The sequence below is a fragment of the Accipiter gentilis genome, chromosome 5 (genome assembly GCF_929443795.1).
Source record: "Accipiter gentilis chromosome 5, bAccGen1.1, whole genome shotgun sequence".
NCBI classification, from domain to species: Eukaryota; Metazoa; Chordata; class Aves; order Accipitriformes; family Accipitridae; genus Astur; species Astur gentilis.
In genome coordinates this window covers 9,412,724-9,434,948 of record NC_064884.1, presented here as the reverse complement: position 1 = coordinate 9,434,948, position 22,225 = coordinate 9,412,724, and the positions used below count along the sequence as shown (strand labels likewise).

At 43.0% G+C, this 22,225-nt stretch overlaps 1 protein-coding gene across 1 annotated transcript in view; it reads right to left on the bottom strand.

Annotated features, from left to right (window-relative positions):
- KIZ (kizuna centrosomal protein) overlaps positions 1-21,629 on the bottom strand; it is a 52,026-nt gene extending 30,397 nt beyond the window's left edge. The window contains exons 1-6 of the mRNA XM_049801135.1: positions 21,490-21,629; positions 15,874-15,936; positions 14,219-14,371; positions 8,775-8,865; positions 3,920-4,295; positions 1,119-1,368 (exon numbers count right to left, since the gene is read on the bottom strand). Of these exons, the coding sequence (XP_049657092.1) occupies positions 1,119-1,368; positions 3,920-4,295; positions 8,775-8,865; positions 14,219-14,371; positions 15,874-15,936; positions 21,490-21,578 (1,022 nt within the window). The 5' untranslated portion in view covers positions 21,579-21,629. The remainder of the gene's footprint in view (positions 1-1,118; positions 1,369-3,919; positions 4,296-8,774; positions 8,866-14,218; positions 14,372-15,873; positions 15,937-21,489) is intronic.
- Positions 21,630-22,225: the final 596 nt, after the last annotated feature.

Sequence of the window (22,225 nt, the reverse complement as noted above, 5' to 3'; positions counted from 1 at the left end):
TTTCATGCGTGGCCTCTCCCCAACGTACAGCCACCACCTAACCACCCTGTATCTAGTTAACCCCTCCAGCTAGGAACATTTTGCATGTGAACAACACCCACACAAGGTAGGGAGACCCAGGGGAGCAGCACCCACTGGAATACAGAACATGCCTGCACAAAACGCTTTTTTCAATATTTCTTTTGTGACTGGGGGCACGAAAACGCCGGTGAGGAGGGAGAACGGTGTTGAGGATACAGAGGACAAGGAAACAGAAGCATGTCACTAAGGGAGAGCAGGCAGGAGAAAGGCAGCAAGCAGTCATAGGTCACAAAACTGTGGGGCCAGGCAATGGTAGGATGGCTGGGGTGAAGGGGGATGTGGACATGAAACACTGCAGAGGGAATTGGTGGCAAATGGACTTTCAGAAGAACTAAGAGACGGGATAAAAGTGGGAGAGATGCTCCTGCAGCCATGAGGCATGACAAGGAAGGGATGACAGCAGTTGGCATGGGGCTGTTCACAGGCGGCAAGGGAGCAAAGCCAGCCCTCCCATGCGACCTGGCCAAACCCCGTGGACCATCTCGTAGTGGGTATTGCCCCCCGGGATGGGGATGTGCTTTCCTGTCTTACAAGGGCATTGCAAGGCTGAAAATTCAGCTGTGATTGATATTACAGCTGACACTCCAGTATTGCAGTTGTTGGCAGTAAAACTCCATGACTTTTGTATGGTCGCAAAGGACAAGCCGTGCATCGCTGTGTTGCACTTTCCTCTCTCTGCTATTTCCAGATAAAAAGCTCAAGAAATTTATCGGACTGGAAATTTTAATCCACGCAAAATACGCTGTTTCATAAGTTATAGGTACTATTAAACTTGTTGAAATAAGATTTACTTACATTTAAAGAATGTCTATTGCATTTTAATAAAAACATAAATTACCTTCTCCAAGTCTCACCTGAATGAGTTACCTGAAGCCATCTAACCACTAGCACAGAGGTAGCGAGATACTAAATAAACAAGAAGCCTGTGCACTTGTATACAAGCTTTAGTGCCACGCATCAGCCAAGCTGTGAAAATGGCCTCCAGGGCATACAGTAACAAATGAATACCAGGAGAGAGAAAATACATAAGGACATACCTGTCTGGTGCTGAGCTGACCAAGGGCTCCTCCTGTGCTCCGGGAGGGTTTGGTGGTTGCAGCGGAGAGCCCTCCACAGCACTGGCATCCATGCCCCGCTCCCAGCTGGCCGCTGGCGAGGACGTTCCCTGTGGCACACTGGGAGTGCTCGGCATCACCTCCTCAGCACTTGCAGGGCCTGGGAGCTCAGTGCTGCTCTTCCAGCTTGCCTCCTTACAAGTCCACCAGTTACTCAGGCAAGGCTTTGGTCCTGTTAAAAAAAAAAAAAAGAGTACATTGTAGCATAGGGAATGAAAATAAGATTACCGACACTGTGTGTTCACCTCTTTCACTTAACAGGCATGAACGAGCATCCCTCTGTTCTCCCTTCACTTTGGGTTTCCCTGCCCACGGCCCCGTGTCCTTCTGCGCTCCTCTCACAAGGGGGAGTCTGGGGAGGCTGCAGCCTCCACACTCACGATGGGGTTTGCAGCTCCCGGCAAGTGGGAGACAAATCTGGCACTCCTCAAAAACCATCAGCGGCATGAAGACCAACTACTTCACTAAATCATCTCTGGAGGCATGATGAAACAGAAAAGCTGGAAAAAAGCTTTTCTTTGGGAAAAAAGTGCACCTGAAGAGGCTACTATCATATACTTTTTTTTTTAAACCTTGCAGAAGAAATACATGCCTGGAGGCTTTTAAACTCTGCACGTTAATTGCCTTCTCTAAAAGAGGAGAGTATGGGGCTGAATCATGCTTCTAAGATGACAGATACACGCTACTTATCTTTTTATACAATGCCAAAAGTTAATGGACCAGTTAGTGCTGTAACAAATTAGTATTGCTACAGAAATTTCCAGTTTTCCACAAAATTCACCATGGGTTTAAATTAACCAGCATTCACACACCTGCTAACACTACAGCACCCAGCATTTCTGCATGTCTTGGTCATGGAGTTTCATTGGAACTGAATCACTTAAGGTTTATGCCAAACAGTAGCTTGTGCCAGGATGGGCTCTCTTAGCCTTGTTTCCAAATTTGTGAAGCAAGTATGTGCTACAGGAACGTCACTCCTTCACCTGCTGAGAAATGAGGACGGAGAGGAACAGAGTTTTTTCCGCCCCAGTTTTGGGGGTGGGGGTGGGGAAGGGGCCATTTTCTTGCTTCATTAACCTGGGGGAAATGGGATTTGTTCCCTCCTACATTTTTGTGCTGTTGCTGCCGAGCAGTGGCCAGGGAGCAGCAGGAGAGTCTGGCAGTTGCTGCTCTGCACAGAGCCGGCAGCACAGCCCAGTGCGTGCTCGCTCCTGGTATGGCACAGCCAAGCATCTTCATCAGCTCCCATCATTTGCAGCATGGAAGGTCAAGCTTAGGAGAGCTGGAACAAGCCAGTCCCCTCCACACATTCAAACCTGGACCGCATTACCCTGTTCACTTCGCAACACGCATTTGGCAGCAGACAGACATAAAAAGCCCCCCGGGTGGTCTGAGGTGATTACTGCACTGTTTGACAAAAAGCTCATTTTGATTTTGAACCCAACTGTACAGTTTCTCTGAAGGCATAGATACTGCATTCCAGAAATTAAATGGGTATTTCTTTCCCAGACACGATGCTGGCCACCTCAACCTTCTCCCCTGGGGAGGAACCGTCGCTCTCCAGAGCTGCAGGCAGAGCCCAGGGCTAATGTAAGCCAGGCTGGACTGGTCTCCTTCCAGCACCAGTAAGGACAAGCTTTCATTAAAACAGAGAAATGGCAAATACATCAGATGAAAGAAAATTAGAGGCAAATAAATTCCTTAGAGAAAGAAAAAGGAATGGAAAAAAAACCTCAAGAAAGAGGATGCCAGAAAAACCCCAAGAAGGAGTACAGAAGAGCATCTGATGGGGATGCCAGCTTTCCTCTATAAAGAAACCCACAATCGTTACAGGAGATCAGGAGTCTCTGCATCACTAGGGTTGCCACCAGTTTCCATTATAAATAGCTCCATTCTAGCAATTGTTGTGGGACTTGGAAAACTAGTTTAAGTTGAAAATTGCGACGTTAACTGGCAAGGTTTGGGGAGAGTATTTCTGCAAGGTCTTAAAAAAGGAATAAACTGTTACTTAGCGACAAATCTTTGTCACTGTGACTTCAAAAACAAGTCTATTAGTTTACTTCAAAGTAACCGACCAAGCCAGTAAAACAAGAGATAATATATTTTGCCAAGATGGAGGTGGGGGGAAGGAATGAGAAGTTGGAATGCAGCCTTCGAGGGCAGCACATCTCATCCCAGAGCAAGAGCATCTCGGCTGGGAGGGTCTGCACTACCTTTCTCAGGAAAGTCCAGAACAAGGCAGAGAACCACCACCAAGTAGAAGTTAATCCAGCCACATACGGGAACATACTGATCCTCAGCGTCCATTGCCAAATCCTGTTTTTGGAAATGGATGAGCTATTGTGCACAAGCACAAGGGAGAAGGAAATCAACCTGAAACAGAAGTGACATACTCTTCCAGTGAAGTAGGTTCATATTAAACCTCTTAAAATGAGGCTCAGACTACTACAAGACAACTGTGGGCACAGCATGAAGAAATCTTCACTTTCTAATAGGGAACCTGAACAGGATCAGCCCCCCAGCAAGCCCTTGCCTGTCCAGATGAGTGGCCTGGGAGGAAACAGAGTCAAAAGAAAAAAAAAGGCAGGTGGGAAAGAGTGCCACCATGCTTCAGCCACAGTGCAACCGGCATAGGGGAAACCAGCAGTCGTGAGCATCACTCTGGTTGAGATGAGCACGTCCCAGCACCGGGCAGAGGCAGACAGGCACGTGTCCCGACGTACCTGGGACACTTCCCTGCAGCTGTTCCTCCTCAGGGGTAGCTGGTTTGGGATCAGATGTTGAGGAGAAGAGTTGTTCAGAGTCTTCTTCACTGGCAGGCAGGTCCCTGTGTTTCGCTGCTCCCTCCACTGATGCATCACTCTCTAAATCAGAGCTTCTGCTCTCTGGACCAAGTCCTTCAAGTGATGGAGAACATGAAGGCGGGTCAGGCGCTGAGTGGCTCTCTGTGGGCTGTGGGGGTTTCTGCCATGTGCCCAAACCTCCTGCAGCTGAGACAGCTGATGCGTGGCAGCCCATAAATACTGTTGCTGGATGATACAGTCCTCTTGGCATGGCTGTTTTGGTGCCGATTCCTGCCTGTTGTCCAACCCACGGCATCTGAAAAACACAGGTGGGAGATGGCTTAAGGAAACAAACAGGCAGTGCATTGCAAATTGAGCTTCTAGGGGATGGCATGTTGGTTTCTGGAGAGAGAAGTGTCACAGAATTCAAGTATTGTCTATAGTAGTAGTAGTATTATTACACAAACACTTGGCATGCATTTCTTGCATTCTAGTGTGAAAATGACGGCCTGGACCTCAACTGGAGCTCTGTGAGCCAAAGCAACCGGTGGCAAAAGCACACTGCACCCCCAACCCGACTAAAAGGGACTGAAATACATGAAGGACTCAAATTAATCTAAACAGTAATTGGTTTTTACAAACAGGCAGACCTTTAAGATTAGATTCCTGCGAAGGCTTTTAAGACCCTGGACCAAAGCATAACATTTAGAGCTACCCAAAGTCACTGAAAACGCCTTGAAGTTACTGACTCTAGAGGAACCATTGTGCTCTACTTGTGCATGACTCTGTACAGCTGCGGGTAGCCTGTGGTTTAGGTACCGCAGCATCTCGAAGCCAAGACATGCCCATTAGGACCCCATTGCAGTGTCCGTGGCACAGCTGGCCTTTCTGGAGCCACCCACAGCAGCTGCTCTGATCAGCCTCCTCCTGCCGCTCTTCTCATGGTCTTCTCTAGAAGGCAACAGGATGAGGAAGGGTCCCCAGAGAGTCTGAAACACACATCTGCCATTGCTTACTTGTCTATATCCAGCTTTGCTCACAGCATGTCAACAAAGCAAATAAGAATGAGGCAAAAATCACTGTATTCATTATCTTTCTTCTGCTCTTTCCTGTCTGTTAAATCACACCAAAGAGGTAGACTACTCAGCTAATACCACATAGATGAAATCGCATTTTCCACAAGGCAACTTCGGGCACTGAGCAGAAACATTTTAAATAGCACTTTCCTTCAAGAACTGTTGAACTTGCATAAAAATAGTTCCAACAGTATAACCACTCTGCTTCTAAATGCCAGTGTTTTAATACTTGTCTTTTTTTCTTTGTAAACCTACTCAATCAGAACAATTTAGGAGGAGTGGCTACTGCCACCACTACTACTAAAAGGTCACTGCCAGTTTATGCAAAGCCAAAATTAGCTATCGTAATACCATTGTTCATACTAAGCAGGGCTTACTTTTCAGCCCCAAATCACAGCAGGACAATTTACAGTCACCTCCACTCCTCTCTCTTCTCTTTCATTGCCTGACCTCTTCCTACCATACAAAGTCAGCTGCCAAGCCCAGCTTAAAGGAAACAAAGGCATCTTGTCTAGTCTGTGACCAAGTTTCATTAAAAAAGCTCAAATTGCACGTAACAAGAAGCAGAACAAAAAGCCATGAAGTTATTTTAAGAAGAAGTAAAGGTTTGCTACTCAGATTAATTTCATAGCTTATTCTATCACCACTGCTCTCGGGTTCCTCCTAATTACTTTTTGGGTCTTGGATTTGCTGCTTTAAAATGCATCTAGCAAGTACTTTATGGATTTAGCAGCTCCTGGATGTAGTGTTCCAAAACAAATGCAATTCAAACAGGTACAAGTGCTTGGCAGAGTCATAGCAGACGCACATCTCTAACAAGCTCCTCTCTGATTGCGGGGCTGGGGCGGGGAGGGGTGGGGGGGTAGAAATCTCTTCACCACCTTTGCATTCTCAAAGCAAAAGTATGACGGATAACATTGGTCTGTGTACTGTTTTTGCCACCACACCAAAACAGTAAAAACATGTAGATTAATTACCTAGAACAGTCAACAAAATTACTCAACTTCATGTCACTCCAGCTGGCAGTTAAATGAAGTCTCTGCACAAAGCACCCTTACAATCCTCTTTTCGATTGTGGAGTGCAGGCTCCCCACTTCTTCCTCCAGTAACAAATACAATCTTTTTTTATTATCATTAAAGTGTTTTGAAGGAACAAAGATAAGAAAAAAAACCCCTTCCATTAGGACTTAACAAAAGGGCCCGGTCTCCCCCAGCAGCAGACGACCATGTGAAAGCTAAGGAGGTGAAGATGAGCCAGAGACTTGCCTCTTCCAGGCGCCAGGCGTTACTCTCACCTGGGGACACCCCCTTTCTAGGGGAAGGATGCTCTGCCACCCACAGGTGTCCCTGGGAGGTGCCCTGTGCCCTATGTCCAACAGACACGGCTCCGCCAAGACGCACAAGTCCAAAATCTTTGAAAGACTTCAAGAAAGTGCTTTGAAATTGAAGAAGCCAGACTTCATGGCACAAAGGTGTCAGATGCCCAGGTTACACAGCTCTGCCAGCTGAGAAGGACCTCTTCAGTACAGGACCTCTCCTCCAACTTCCAAAAGCGGACTGCCATTACACTGGGCTTCAAAACACTGGTGCTCAAGTCCTTTCCATGGAGAATCATGGTTTTCTAGACAAACACCTAGGGTATATGATTTCTGAACTGCAGAACTCCATAAAAATTGAGAGTCCAAGAGGGTGCATATCCCACAGCTCAGAGAAGTACCAGATATTCATGATGGTGTTTTAGGGGATGGGATACTGACCATCTCTCTAGAAGATTGGTTCTGTGATTGTCCTTCTTGGTCTCTAAAACGCATCAGTGACGAGGTTAGCACATGACCACTCCTGAAGGAAACGATTACGATACCAGTGCTGGTAAATAAAACCAGTTCCTAGCTGTGTTGATTTGCATCCTGGATATACCACCTGCTAACCATACGTGCTCGCTATGACTGACTCTGCCACATCACTGAGAACAAACTCCCTTATTTTGGACGTAAGAATAAGCAGATTTTAAAGTGAGGTGAAGGTGGTGGGAAACAGGCACAATCAGTCTGGGAAAAAAAATGGAGCTACAGAGTAATATCTGAGACACAGCACATAGACAAGGCAAAAGGATGCACAATTTAGTTGAAGTTAACTTTGTATTTAAGGAGGAAGATGGGAAGAAGAAAGAAGGTACCAGGGGATGAAAGAGTCTGCAGTCAAGCTATTAACTGTAATTCAACATAAAGTGACATTCGGGTACGCACCAAGTTCTTGTACTGTCCAAAACCTGCTAACAGTTTTTAAAAATCTAAGTCACACCACAAGCCTTTGATGTTCTAGTACTTATGTAAACTTTTCCATAGGTTAGAAATCATGTCTCCTACACTGACTGCTTTTAATTGAAGAATCTAGCATTCAAAAATCAACTTACCTTTTCACGTACGTCTGAATTAAAAACGTAATTCGCAAACTGCTGGAGGCCTGCTTATATAGGTCAAGGTTGCTCAGGTTCATTGCTTTGTATATTACAGTTTAAAGAATGCTCTAAATTCAAGGTTTTTAACTTTTTAATCTATGGGGAAAACTTCCTATAAACTCAGATTAACGACTGCTAATGCACTGAAGAAAGAAAACTGAAAACCTTCCTCCTACTATAAAAACAAAATAGTGTGGCCTCTGTTTCTTTTCTGATAAGAGTCTTAAATACCAAACATTTAACTGCATAATAACATTTACTGGCAGCCTGGCAGCCAGGCAGCCTGCTTAGCAGATATATAAAGCAGGTAAAAGGAGAAAAAGTTAATTTCTTGGCTGAATGATTCCATCGGTAGCTATAGGGCAAACTAGAAAGTCTTTTAGTAAAGTAGCAGTTGATTCTTCTATCAATCTGCAGCACACATACTCTTCCAAGGAATGCATTAAATATGAAAATCATATCCCGTTATCATCTGTTTCCAGCTTTCAGCCCAGTAAGCTTTTCTTAATGAATGCTGTAGCCTAAGGGACAAGCATGCTGTTGGCTTTTCTGAATAATGGAGTGATGCTACCGTTTTTGCTTATTACAATATCGACTAGCTGAGGGGGTTTCACACATAGTCACAAGTGACTACTCTTGCCAGCATGCTCCAAGTTATTACAAGATGTTTTTAGACATTTCATCTAAAAGAGCTTTACTGCTTTTAGTGAAGAAAACAGCTATGGTCTTGAACTGTATCATTTATATGGAGATAGGAGGAGGGATTAGAAGCCTGCATTACTGCAGATATATAGCAGAATATATTTAAGTATTCCTTGTCAGTCTTTTTGTCTGTTACTTAGATATGCAATCTCTTTTTGCTTCCTCTGAGAAAAGGTCAAAACGCACAAAATTATAAATATACCATATGAATCGACTGCTGCATTTTTAAAAATATCATTCATTAAGAATACTTCCTCCTCAGTCAAGACCATTTTCACACTATTCGGCATAGGAATTATAAAAACCAACAAGAAGATGAATATAAACAGTTAAGAGTTCTCCCCCCTTTTATAATTCTAGTTCTTTGGTTGAAATAATTGCACTTTTTACCCAGGTTATTCTACTTCACTCAGGCACTAAACAATATTTCACACTACAAATGACACAACAAAAATCCCCATGCAAAGACTGCGTAGCAATGCCTGCCTCTTCTTGCAGCAGCTGAGAGGAAAGCACATCAATGTAATAAAACACGATTCCCCCACTTCTTTCACATTACCTGCTGGTTGTATTCTTCCCTGTCACCTTCTGCTGACAAGTTACCCTCTTGAAGGGATAACACGCTTTTAATTTCTCTTCCATACCATGCCTAAATGTGAACAAATCCATTACATAAAACTGAAGGCCAAAAACCCCAAACCACAACTCAACAAATATTACTTTGCAAATTGTGCACTTTTAAATGTAATGTCCCAGCAGCATTTTTCACTTGGACTATATTTGAAGAGCCAGAGATCCCATTTTCTCCTAATTTTTCCGCCCCCATGAACAAATGACATGGCCTGTACACAATCTTCTGCAGGTTTTGAATACACATTTATTCATTCACGTAATTTAGAATCCTACAAAATAGTAGTAACTTGTTGACTCAAATTTATTTCGTCCCAACTAGTATTTGTAACGCCAAATTATTTCTGCTGTAACCAGACAATGACTCCGTGGCTTTGGGATGAAATGAGCTTTAGAATTTGTTTTACATACATCATCTCACAACTCATTGAGCTATTATAAGGAAAAATATATGGCAGATGTTACAAAGAGCAACCCAGCATGAAAGGCAACTTGCTGTAGTGTTACTAACAAACAACTGCATAAACCGTCTTCACCTCCACTACATTGTTTAATTGACCAAATGTAATGCATTCATAGGAGGACTACTGCTTAAAAGCCAAGCACATGCAGCACCTATAATTAATCCTGTTTGTTAGTAATTGTAAACCCCAATAACAAGTTACATCCGCCCTGAATGAAAGCACTTCAGTACCTATTCTGCATCAGGTAATATGCATGAAAATAAATCTTTAAAACAATTAACTTAACCAGCTCTGCACTTCACTCCAATGGTACATTCAGCAAGTCTGCTATTTCCCAGGTAATAGAAGCTGTTCGTAAAATTATAAACATGAAATTTTAAGAAACAAAAACCTAACCACATGATAATTAAAGATGCTTAAAATAAACTCAAATGTAACTACTGGATTTTCCTGAAATATTAAGTGAATGTACTTATGCTCCAAAATTACTAAACAAACTGCAGACACACACAGGGAAAAAAAGTGAATCTTTCAGAAACAAAAGAAGTTTTGTCAGCTATAGCCATATAATAAACTGTGGACATAGTTATGATAAAGCACCCCTAAAGGGCATTCTCTCTCTATAAAAAAAAAGTGAAAATAGTAATAATTTCTTTCTGTGTACTTCCATGATAGATTAAATGATTACATGCTCCATAATTCTTATGCAATCCACAACAAGGGGGCTTTCCATAATTGTAGCATAGGGGACGTGTAATCTGTGCTTTGTTCGACAGCTCAGAAAAAAATAAGTCTAACTGGGCAAAAATAAAATGGATGGCATAGAAACGTCAAAATGGAAGCAGTGAACGAAAACCCTGCATGCAGATCAGCCATGGCACAACTGACTCACACTAGTGTAACAACCTACCACTAGTCAAACTGGCATGTATTAGGGTTGCTCAGAAAAAAATAATCCTTAAAAACAACAGGGGAAACCTAGCATCACAACACATACCCCCAGTCCTGCTCTGCTTTAAATAAAAACAAACAAAAAAAAAATTAAAAAAGGAAAAAAAGAAGAAAGGGGGGGCAAAAATCACACACGCACACCCAGGGACAGTCTCTTAGCTGTATGTTACTAAGCTGAAGCAAGGAAAAGATGCTCTGTGAATGTCACCAGACCCAACAGGCTTAAAAGAATTACCAGGCACTAGCTGGCTATAGTTGTGCGAGGAATTTATTAACATGGGTATGCAACCGTGGGATGTTAGCGAGCCCGTTGGTTTATTAGAGTGGAAATCAATTGCCACCAAAAGAGATAGCTTCATCTTTTCCAGGGAGCTTCCTTACTTCCAAAGGCAAGGAAAGCAGCTAACACCCCCCCCAAATCACCCGCTCTGTACACTGAAGTCAAGGACAGCACCTCCCAAATAGGAAACGGACCTGCAAACCTACTAGCCTTTCAGAGGGAGCATTCATCAACACAAACTGGCCTCATCACCCCATCTCAAATCCCATACATAAAAATCTTCCACATGAGCAGAGAAAAGCAGAGATTGGGACTGTTTACTCTCATACGAACAATGGAATGCAGGGTTAATACATTGCAAGTTACAGCAAACATGGGGAGAGTTGTCTGAGGCCAGCTAGTTGTTGTTGTTCTTAATAAAAAAAGCAAGGAGATCTTCAGTGAAATCAAAGACAACTAATTTTAAAACAATAAAGTTTAGGGTTTTTTTTTTTTTTCCTTTGGTGGTTGTTTTTCTAGCCACAGTACAAAATTACTCTATAGGGCTTGTTGTCACATAATACTGATTTGACAAAAGGCTCATGAGGATTCAAAAAGGACTAGACACTGCATTAACATTAACATCCATAGTTAAAAGGACCAAAGATTTTTAGAAAGGACAAAGGCTGACACTTCAGGTCATATATTTACCTGCTGAAAGGAACTTTTCTAACATAGGAACTGCACACCGTGCAGTTTACTGTGATGCAGCTAGTGAAAGCCAAACCAGACAGTAGAAAAAAAAACCCCAAAACCCCAAAAAAACATTACTGCTTCTACATCCCTATTTCAGGCTAAGCTCTAAAAACACTTCCTAGTGTGGTGTTTCCAGAGCATATTAAGAGAAAAGTTTCCAAAACTATTTTACAGTAAGGTTTGCTTGTTTGTTTTCAAACTTCTACATCATTTTATGCTTTTTCCCCTTCCGCTCCCCCTGGTTTTATGTTGCAGTCTGATTCTTTCCTCCTCTTAGCTTTTTTCAGAAGTACTTACGTATTTCTTTTCGTATACTTGCTGCATCTGAGCACCTCAGCTACCCCACATTTTTCTTTCAGTCCTGTACCCCGGTCAGCTGCAAGTTCACGTTTTCTGGAAACTGGACCCTGGCTCTTTAGACAACTCCTTTTAAGAGGACCCCAGTCTAAGTTTTACTGTCTCAGAACAAGCTCTGTGTGCCCCTGAACAGAAGAGAGAGGGGGGGAACAGTACACTCTGTAGAACACTGTTCCTGTTTTAATTCAAACTGCATTTCAGAGAAATAAAAAAACAATCACAACTGAGCTCTAGACAGCCACACAAAAGTAAGTGTTGTGTCAGTACCACATCACAGGGGCTTAAAATGCCTCAACTAATTTGTTTCCTTCCCTCCTTTCTTCCAGCAAGTTAAAAACAGGAGTGGCAGAGGGACAGAAATAGCCCCTGCCAAATATTTCTGAAGAATGCTACTGCTCTTGGAAAACAGATATAAACACATTTCCTTCCCAGATCTTACCTCCCCCAAAATCTGACTCCATGTATTAGTGGCACAAGTACATCCGAGATCATTACCAAACTATATCACTTCGCAACATCCCAAATTGTTCTTCAGTGAAGAGCAAGACAACATATTAATAATACGATTCAAAAATCCTCAAAAGTTTGGCTTTTTCTTATAGTAGCCTATTAAACTGAAAGTACTTCAGTCATGAGTTATGATAAAAAAATCCTATTATATAACCTTAAATATGGATTTAAGAATCTATTTACCAGTACGAGTTTCATCTTATTTCTGCACTAATTATAAAAAAAGCAATACAAATGCAACTCTTAAACCTACAAATAGCATTACTGATACATAACCATAAGGAAAAGACTGAAGCCATTTACCCCAATAGGGCTAAACAGGAAAAGCAGAAGTCTGTTCACATTTGCAAATGAGGGTTTGAAAGGCTGGAAAATTAAGAGAATCATCAAATTTTACTTCAGCATGGGGAAAAAAAAATAATCATAGTATTTCAGGCCTAGTGGTAACTGATCTTTTTATCTCAACAGAAATGGAACTACTATAAATGTGTTTTGGTTTTTTTTCTCAATTCCAAAACTTTTTTCTCTCATACTATTTTAAGATATTAAGGTAGATTGACTACTTACTGGAGGTACAGAAATCCCCATTTAGTTATCAGGTCTAATCATCACAGGGAGAGATATTCTAGTAGGGGCTTGCCAGAAGACAAATACTTTTCTCCAGAAGGAGAACACTGCAGAGTCAAGCTGACTTTTGCAACTGTTTCCACAATGAGAATTACAGACCAAAACAACAGAAACAGGCAGAACAAATAGCAGAGGATGGCCAATGTAGTTGTTGAATAGTCACTTTCATTTGTCCTCATGAAAGCTTTTATTCTTTCTTTTAAAATGTAGTGACCATGCATGTTTTCTACCTGTTGTGGTAATTTTTAAGAAATTAATCATTTAAAATCAGAACAGGCATGTATTAGTTCAACAGCCTCTTTTGTAAGGCTAATTCATCCCAGCACAAGCTCTCAAACTGATGACATTCAGTGAAGTCAGTAATAAGACCACTTTTGCAAATGTAGACCTTTGAGCTGACACCAGTCAAGCCTATGAGGAAGAGCAGCATGCTTGTGGTCATCTTTGATAACAAAGATGCTACAAAGAAGACAACAAGAAGTATATTCTATGGGGTATTGGCTCTTTTAGAAGTGGTTATTTGGTACTACCACACTCCTACCATGTCAGTTATGACACACAGCTCAAGCATACAAGGTAATGAAACACTCCTTGGGCCTAGCTTTACCAGCCCAGAAGGAAAGTTCACAGCTTCCCCAACTCTGAAGGCAGATGAATCAAACCTCTCTGAGTACATGCAAAAACATTACCAACAGCAAAGTTAGGAGTGATGCAATAGGATACTGGAGGAAGTAGTTTATTTTCTCTTCGCACTGTTCCAAGTATTGCTAGTTGATTGTTTAGTAATAGAACTGTGACCTCATTTGAGCTCAGATTTAGTCCCGATAGTTTGAATGCAATAATCTGTTGTAACATAAATTATTTACTCTTACGCTTCCTCTGCTGATGAAGATGGACCAATAAGCAGGGGCAAGACTAACTATGGCTATTTAGGGTGTTCACACCAGCAACATGAAAAATATGTTCTGAAATGACTTCCACGAAATATATGTGGGCACTAAAAGCCTTACTGAAATACTGGTTTTTAACAAAGTCTCTATGAACATTTTACAACTCAAGCTGCCTTTTTGTCCTAACCTAGATATCACTGGTTTATTATCACTAACACCCCAAACACATGATCCATTTCCACATGTTTTTATCTCAGCTCTCCCTTGCTTCCAAGAGACTCAGAAGCACAGGGCACTTTACTGTGGACCAAACGTAGAGTTCTGTGAAGTGTCGCCGACTACCCCTGCAGCTACAGTAGGGTCTATTACATCATATAGTAGCAGAGTTTGGGTTCATTTCAAATTCCCAAACTTTACCACTTTAAGCACTCCAACACATATAATGAGGTTTCACTAACATCTGAAGTCTTCATGTGCATAATACTCAGACAAAGCCAATTTAGCAACCCTGTAATAACAGTAAACACTAACGTATTAAGTCTTATAGAAAGTTACTTCCATCTTCTGAATCATCTCTGAACTTGAAGTTTTCATATTAACTTCAAATTGGTCGAATTCCTTTAGAAAGGCCTGGTTTCGCAGTAGAGCTCCTTTTTGTCGTTCATCTATTTCTTTCAGGTATTTTTTCAGCTTCATGTATTTTAGTTTCATTCTACAGGGAAAAAAGAAACTGTACTTAGGGTATGAAAATAAAACAAATGCATCTATTGCAATCACTTTTCCTCAGACACAGACATACTAACACTTACGTAGGAGTTGCCCCCCCAGCCCCCCAAAAAGGAGTAGACACATTCTTCTGCACAAGTGTCCAAAGCTACATTATACAACTGACAGGATGACTGCTATATAACTTCAGATTTAAACAGGGGTTTGGGTGTTCAAAAGGATAAGTCTATTAAAAAACGCTTGTAAATTTGTTTTAAATGGATTATGTTTTAGTCACTTATATCACATTCAATCAAAATGAAAATGGCATTTAGAAGAATGTGCTCTGAAAGTCATACAAATTGTCACATAAATGCTGCGGTTTCACAACTGCTTTAAGCCAACCTAAATCCACGCTGCCACCAAAAGGGGCATCTCACTCCAAGCCTTTCTTTTTTGTGCCAATACTATCTGCTATGTGGCCACGTGGCAAATTAGGCCAAGAGTAATCCAGCTAAACCAGTTCTCACCCACCCAAAAAAAGAGATTCACTTTCAGCCTGACCTATTTTCTTCTCTGATTACAGGGCAGCCACACAAAGGGAAAATGTGAACCAGGGGCAGTCAAGAACGTATTTTGGTCTCAATCTGCCTACAGGTCTGCTTAAGTCAGTAGTGAAATTGCAACCTAAATCCCCCAAGCTGCCAATATTTTCAGAGAAACTTCAGCTCAAAACCTGTTAGATTAAAAAACATCAAATAAAAACAAAAAACAAAGTACATGTGATGTTTCCCTACCCGTTCAGGCATCTTTTTTTCTTTAATTTACACCTTTTTCTAATCTAAAGGCCCTCTTTCAGAAGAGGAGTTCCTAAGGGATTGGCCATTACTGCGCCTAGCCCTCAGTCGCTTGAGCCAAGACAGAAAAGTTGAAGTCACCTCTATGAGCTTTACAAAACACATCTGGGGAAAAGAACAGAACATTGGATAAGACACACTTTAGCCCTCTTTTGTTGTTGTTGTTTGGGTTTTGGGTTTTTTTTGCTTTGGTTTGTTGTTTAGGGTTTGGGATTTTTTTTATTATTTTTTTTTTTTAAAACAGACTGTATATGTAATTTGCATTAAACAGATAATGCAGAAACAATCCAAGAAGCAGGCCCAGAACCTAGAATATCCTCTAGGACTTCCTAAAACTTTCAGACTTTATAAGACCCTAGGACTTTCTAGCACAAACTATGCTACAGTGATTTTGTAAAAGCTGCATAAAACCAACCTGCATGTTAGTTATTACTAAGACAATAACACTTCCATATTAAGAGAATAAGTTAGTTATGTTAATGCTGAAGTTATTTCATCAATAACTTGGGAGACATGAATCTTACATTACACTTAACATAGAAATATAAATTTGTTATCAAAAACCCCTTCAAGATAACATTCTAAAAACATTCCATGATACCTAAGTCTTTGTAGCTAAAATAACCTCCGAGAAGTTTTTAAATAGGCTTACAGGTATGCATCAGACTTCTTGTATTCCACCAGTTTTCTTTCTAATTCCAGCCTTTTGGCTTCACTGGAAGAAAACAAACAACATACAGTAAGGCAAAACTATTTCACAATTTAAATTCTCAAAATGCAAGAAAGCAAGCATTTTACAGAGCATAACCTTTTCAGAGCAGAGAGCACATTTTTGCTAGATCGGTAGTCTTACAGATTGATCTGCCAGCCAAGCTTATCACAAAAAAAAACCCTCAAAGCTTTTACTTTTCTCTTTGTTCCTCATTGGAACAAGAGCTAGGTTGTTTTTAAAGGGAAGAGATGCCTGAACATGTATACACCCACACAAGACCACCAAAAAGCCAGAGACTTCTGCCCAGCTTAAGTTGCTGTTTCAAGTCCCTTCTCCAGCAGCTCCAGCAAGGGCTCTAAACCCTGGGACTGGCAGTTCGTGAGTTCATCTCTCCCTTTCTTCCCACTCTAAGTCTAACAGCAGTCCACTTTCAACGCAGGAAATACTTTGCTGAACTTGTTCAAAAGAACAGCTCCCCAGAACCTCTCATAGGATGTATCAACATGTAAAAATAGATTTCGAAAAAATCCCAACATCTTCCCTGGCTTACAGACCCAATGGGCTATCCAAGTATTTTATTTAACAATTTGAAGTTAAAATCAAGTACATATTTCACACTTACGCATTAAAGGCAAGTACATCTAGAGATATGCTACCGCTACTGGCCAGAACTTACTAAAGGGTAACAAATACAAGTAACCATCAAAAATATTTATGGTTGTGAAAATGCTAAGGGGCCATACGTATCTGCCAAAAGCAATGCAAGGCTATAGGCCCATGGGGATGATCAGATTGCTTAAGAATGAACTTCATACCTCACCTACAATCTATTTCAAAGAAAATCTATTTTCAGGAAGAGCAAAGAGTAAAGCTGATGTTATTCAATGATTACAAATTGCATCTGAAGATGAGCAACCATCCCATGAGCAAAAAAAAATAGAATAATCAATTGATAAGACAGAGGCTTCCAGTAGATTCACATTACAAACTCTGCAACAATCAAAGCAAGTACCCCAAGTTGCTTATTAAAAAAAAAAAATAAAAATCTCAAATTCTTATTAGCCAGGAAGGCTGTACATGTGTAAGTGATATGGGCAGATACGTGAGCCTGCATGCACCCATGTGGCGAGGCATGCTTATCTATGGATTTGTGCACTCCCCTACAAACGCGTCCATGTCATAGCCACACACGTTTGCCTCCTCCCAGTTGCCCTGCACAGAAGCAAGCAAGGAAAAAAACCCTTTCTGCTTCTTAGTCTGAGAGATCAAGGCATCCATTTTACCCATCTGATCCTGCCACTGTCTGAAACAAGATTAGGTTTTCATGTCATGTATGCAATTTAAAAGCCACGCTTCATCTGGGATCTCATCCTTTCAATTTCCTTTTACATGATGGACAGCTAAGCAAAAGCAGATTTCAAGATCTTGTTTTTACACTTCTAGAAGTAATTTTCACGACTCAATAAAGAACACCGATATCCTGATGGATGTAAAAGCCGATGGATGCGAACAGCCATTGGCTCCAATCCTATTCCTCATTCTCTGATACCACAGGTAGAACATCACATTCCTTAGCTCCTGAAAGATTGTTTCCTTTCTACCAGCGTGGTTTTTCAGTATCCCATTCATTAGTCTGCTACAGCTATTTAGACAGCACATGAATATATAAGTAAGGTCTTCTCAAGGCAAAACAAAGCAGTATAGAAAACATCAGGTAAGAATCTCTCAGCATTTGAGCATCATCATTATGGATGCCTGGAATGGTTACCACACAGCTTGTGCTGTTTTGCAACACAGCCCCATCCAAGCACTGAATTAGAGGCAATCAAGACTTTACTTGTAGATTTGCTTGCCCAGGTTCTGCCAAGGTTCCAGCACAGTTTCTTTGTGTCAGTGACAGAAATGAAGCTTGAAGCAGTACAGGGATCATTCTGGCCACTCCATTGCACCACCACCTCCTTTTTTACATGGAAAACCAAAGCCCTCTGCCTGAAAATTTTATTTCTTCACACAGTTTTGCATTAGGTTAAAATGGTGCAAACAGTCAGTTATCAACTTTTTTCTTAAATGGGCAAAAATAGCACACTTCAGAACTTTTTAAGGACCCAGGCAGCTCATTTTCAAACAGCCCTGAACCTTCAGTCTACAGAGAAAGAGTGTTAGTCTGGGATTTGAGAGCAGAATTAAACTCCCTGGTCAGCCAGAAGCTCTCTCTAATCTCTGGCATTTCACCAGGCATCGATCTGTAGTGATATTTGATCCCTCACCTCCCATTTAAACCAGCAGGACTAAGAAGCCTCAGTATTTTTTGAGATACCGGGCCTTAGTCTCTTTGTGCTTCAGTTCCGCATCCATAATGTAGGAATAACAGTACTCCTGTCATGATACCCTGTTGAGATAAGTACATAGAAAATTGTGCAACACTTGGACACAATGCAATTTTCCCATAAAAGTAAGAAATGTTATTTTTACAGTTGTTTTTCTACATCAGCCTGACATTAAATCAACTGTTGAGCACTGAGCTGCATCCACCTTAGTAGCCTGGAGCCTGGCCAGAGCCTGCTCAAGCCTTAGCAACTGCGTTGGTCCCCTGGGCGGGTTAGAGGGGGCCTGTTTAGAACCATCATCTACATAGAGCTGATACCAGCAGATATTTCTGAAACTAATAATCCTACCTGGTTTACATCCTCTGCTCAGGACATCTCAGTATTTGTACAGGTTTACTGCAAATCACCCTTAGCGTGAAGCATCTGGCCTCACTGTCTGAAAAGCGAAGCTAATTGCAACGTTAGTCACAGTGTTAAGTACAGCACTTAACTATATAATTTATTTACTTCCTTGCCCACACCGCTGAAACACTGCCTTTCTCACCAGCAACCACCGAAGATTAAGTGCTGAGTAATCACAACATGGTCAGATCTGTATAAAACACAGAAGGTAAACTCTCTGCCCCATCTCACTTATTATCTTAGACACCTCAAACCTAATTCTTCATAATTTTGCCCACAATACAGATACCACTGACCAGCGTACAAGGACCTACGCATACAGTAATTTTTATATTCAGACTGGACAAAGTACCAGCATTAAGAAATAAAGCACATCCAATAAAGTCTAACATGGAATTTAAGGTACAGTTATGGGGTTTTTGCACAAGTGTTAAGGCAGTCCATGCTGACTGTTTATCAGAAGCTTAATATGTGGTGGCTAATTTCTCAAGCACTTCAGAACTCAAGCACTTAAGGAAAAAACAGATTTATGAGAACAGGTGGAAAAGAAATATTCATGAGAACTCCCTTCTAGTTCACCAAGAGTCAGATGGGGGACATAACCAAGCAGCAGCTTCCTCCACCATATTCAAGCCCTTGCACATACGGCTGCTTACTAGTGGCTCATTGTTTGCTTAAGCACAACTGCAAACTGCAAGCAGGACTGCTGTCAGGAGTGAAACAGCTGTCGGGTACTTCAGGTCCTAGAACAGGCGACTTGGAATTAGATCGGTGCAGAATTCCAAAGCGGGGCTTAAAAAGCTCCAGTGATTTAACAAAAGTTTTTATATTTTTCACTTTAAAAAGTTGGTTAGATAAAAGGCATCACTTCGAGAAATTCTGAAGAGGCAACTGCCTCTGCAGCACTGTTCCCAGAGGCAACAGCAGCATACAACTTGCACTCTGGCATAAAAACTCCTCCTTGTGTGTCAACACCACCAAGTGCAAATACATCTTTTATTTTGTATTTTAAAGTACACACAACAGAAGTGTGCCAGGTAGAAAAGATCTATTTATTATCACAAGACCTTTTAAGCTGGGTCTCCAAAGGAAGCACAGCTCATACAATCATGCTGTCTGTCTGCCTTCCCCGAATAACTCCTGAATCATTTGGTGCAACTGAGTTAGAGGAGCTGATGTCTGAAATGTATGATGTTCCCAGAGGTTTCAGAGGAGCTGAAGAAGGGAAGTCCATTCCTGCAGCATGAGCTCCGCCCTAGCTCAGACAACAGAGAGGCTATGAAAGAGGTGACCAAACTTGACGCAGACCGGGCTTTTGGGAAGCGCAAGACATCTCTACTCCTAACACGAGGGACATCCGCACGTAAAGACACAGTTTAAAGCAGCACACCGTCTAGAACACTCAGATTTTAATCTGCCCTCTCCCTGCACTTTCTAACACCACAATTTAGATAAAGTGTCTTCTATATCTAGGGCCCACATCTTTAATAATTTCTATACAATAAAAATATACTGTGTATATTCTTATCCAGTCTTTTAAACAGCAAATTATTCCTGTTTTGTTTGCCAGCGGTCTTCCAGACCAGAACAGGATATTAGTGAAGATACACACAGCGTTTTCATCAAAGCAGTATCTAAATACAAGTTCAGATTATCACGGCCATGGTGGTGTTATTTCTGCTAACTGTGTGTATTAGCTAATGTATAAAGCTAATACAGTACTGTAGCTAGCATGAGACCCAGAAAATCAAAGTCTTCTGTATAAGACAGAAAACAGGTACTGCTTAGGAAACAACTTCATAACAGTATACCACAAATGATCTCAAGAGACTTCCTCTGGCCAGAAAAAAAACCACGCTAATTGACACCAATTACTGTAGTTATTGCAGTGAGTAACAGGCAGGGAGCATCACTAATTGCACACAGCTTCAGAGGAACTGACCGGTGATTGAGATCGCTCAAGCCAAAGCCCCTTCAGAAAGCTTGCATCACCACCTACACTTGCTTTTCTCCTGAAGTCTGATCCCCCTGAAACACCCACAAACTGAAACACTTACAATAACTTTTTCTTAAAGATTAAAAAGATGCCTGTAGAGGAAACATCTGTACACACCCGTTCATCAACTAGCCAGCTCTGAAATACCAGCATCCATATTATTTGCTTGAAGTAACAAGTAATTTTGTAAATGTCGCCAGAAGCGCCGCGGCAGAACTTCTCAGACAAGGGGTAAGAGGTCCTCGGCGCTTTCAGAAGTCACCCAACAGGCCAATACAGAGGTCGTACAGCACAACGAGGAAAAATATCGAAATAGGGCGTTACCAGTAAGCTAGCTTTCAGTACACACGCCTCCGCCAGCACGTAATGGGCCGAAGGAAGATGGTAAGGCAGAAGGAGGTGACAGAAGTGCCCCCTCTGAGACGCTGCTGGGGACCTCAGACTACTCCCCCCTCCCCGGAGAAAGCCCCCTGCTGTAAAGATGCCCCCAAGCCACCCCACGAACCCCATTTCGTTTCTCCCGGGGCGCAGCACTGCTGCGTTCCCGGGAAGGCGAGAGCCCGCCTCCCCCCGCCGCGGGGCAGAGACCGGGGAGCCGGCCCACGCCGGCCGGTCCCTTCAGGAGAGCGGCCTGCGGGCGCGCCGGGGAGAGGCTGACAGGAACCCGCGGGTGCCGCCCTCCCCTCCTCTCCCGGCCCCGTCCCGACGGCAGAGCCCCGCCGGGGAAGGGGGGGGCGAGGCCTCACCGGAGGCCCGCAGCGCCCCGGCCCGGCCCGGCGCCGCCGGTCCCGGGCAGCGGGACGCAGCGAAGGGGGCGCGGGGTCCCCTCACCTGTCGCGGAGGCGCCGCAGGAGGCCGCCGAGCCCCTCGCAGCAGGCCCGGGGGGAAGCGGCGGCGGCCGCCGGGCCGGGCCCGCTCATGCCGCCCTGTTTACGCCGGTGGCCAAAGCGACGGCTCCCGCCGTGCACCGCGCCGGCCCCGCCCCGGAAGCCCCTCCCCCTCCCCGCGCGCGTTGCCGTGGGGACGGGGGCGGGGTCTTCCGCCGCCCTGAGGCGGGGGCGGGGCCGGCGCGGGGCGCCCCGCCTTCCTTCTTCCCGCCTTCCTTCTTCTTTCCCGCCTTCCCGCTTTCCCGCCTTCCTTCCTTCCTTCCTTCCCGCGCCCGCTGCGTGCCTGTACGGACAGGGACACGCACCGGCAGCCGTGGCAGGGAGGCATGTTACTAAACCTGTTAATTTAGGTATTACTACAGTAGTTGCAATGGCTGCGGCGCCCAGCCGACTCGCCGGGCGGGCGTTGAGGAGAACTGGGCCCCAGCCTGTTCGGCAGCCCTGGGCGAGGCAGTGATCTCCGTGACCCTGGCAAAGGGGGCGGGAAATAGGGACTTTGCAAGGTGCCAGGACATTAATTCAAAAAATAATGGGGAGCTGCTGGACAGCTGCGGTAACAGCCCCCCCCCCCCCCCCCTTTAATAGTTGGTTTTACTGAGTTGGTTGCACACCGTGTTTCTCAGGAAAAAAACTAACCGGAAGATGCAAATGGCCTCTTTCCATTCGTACAGCAATCAAAC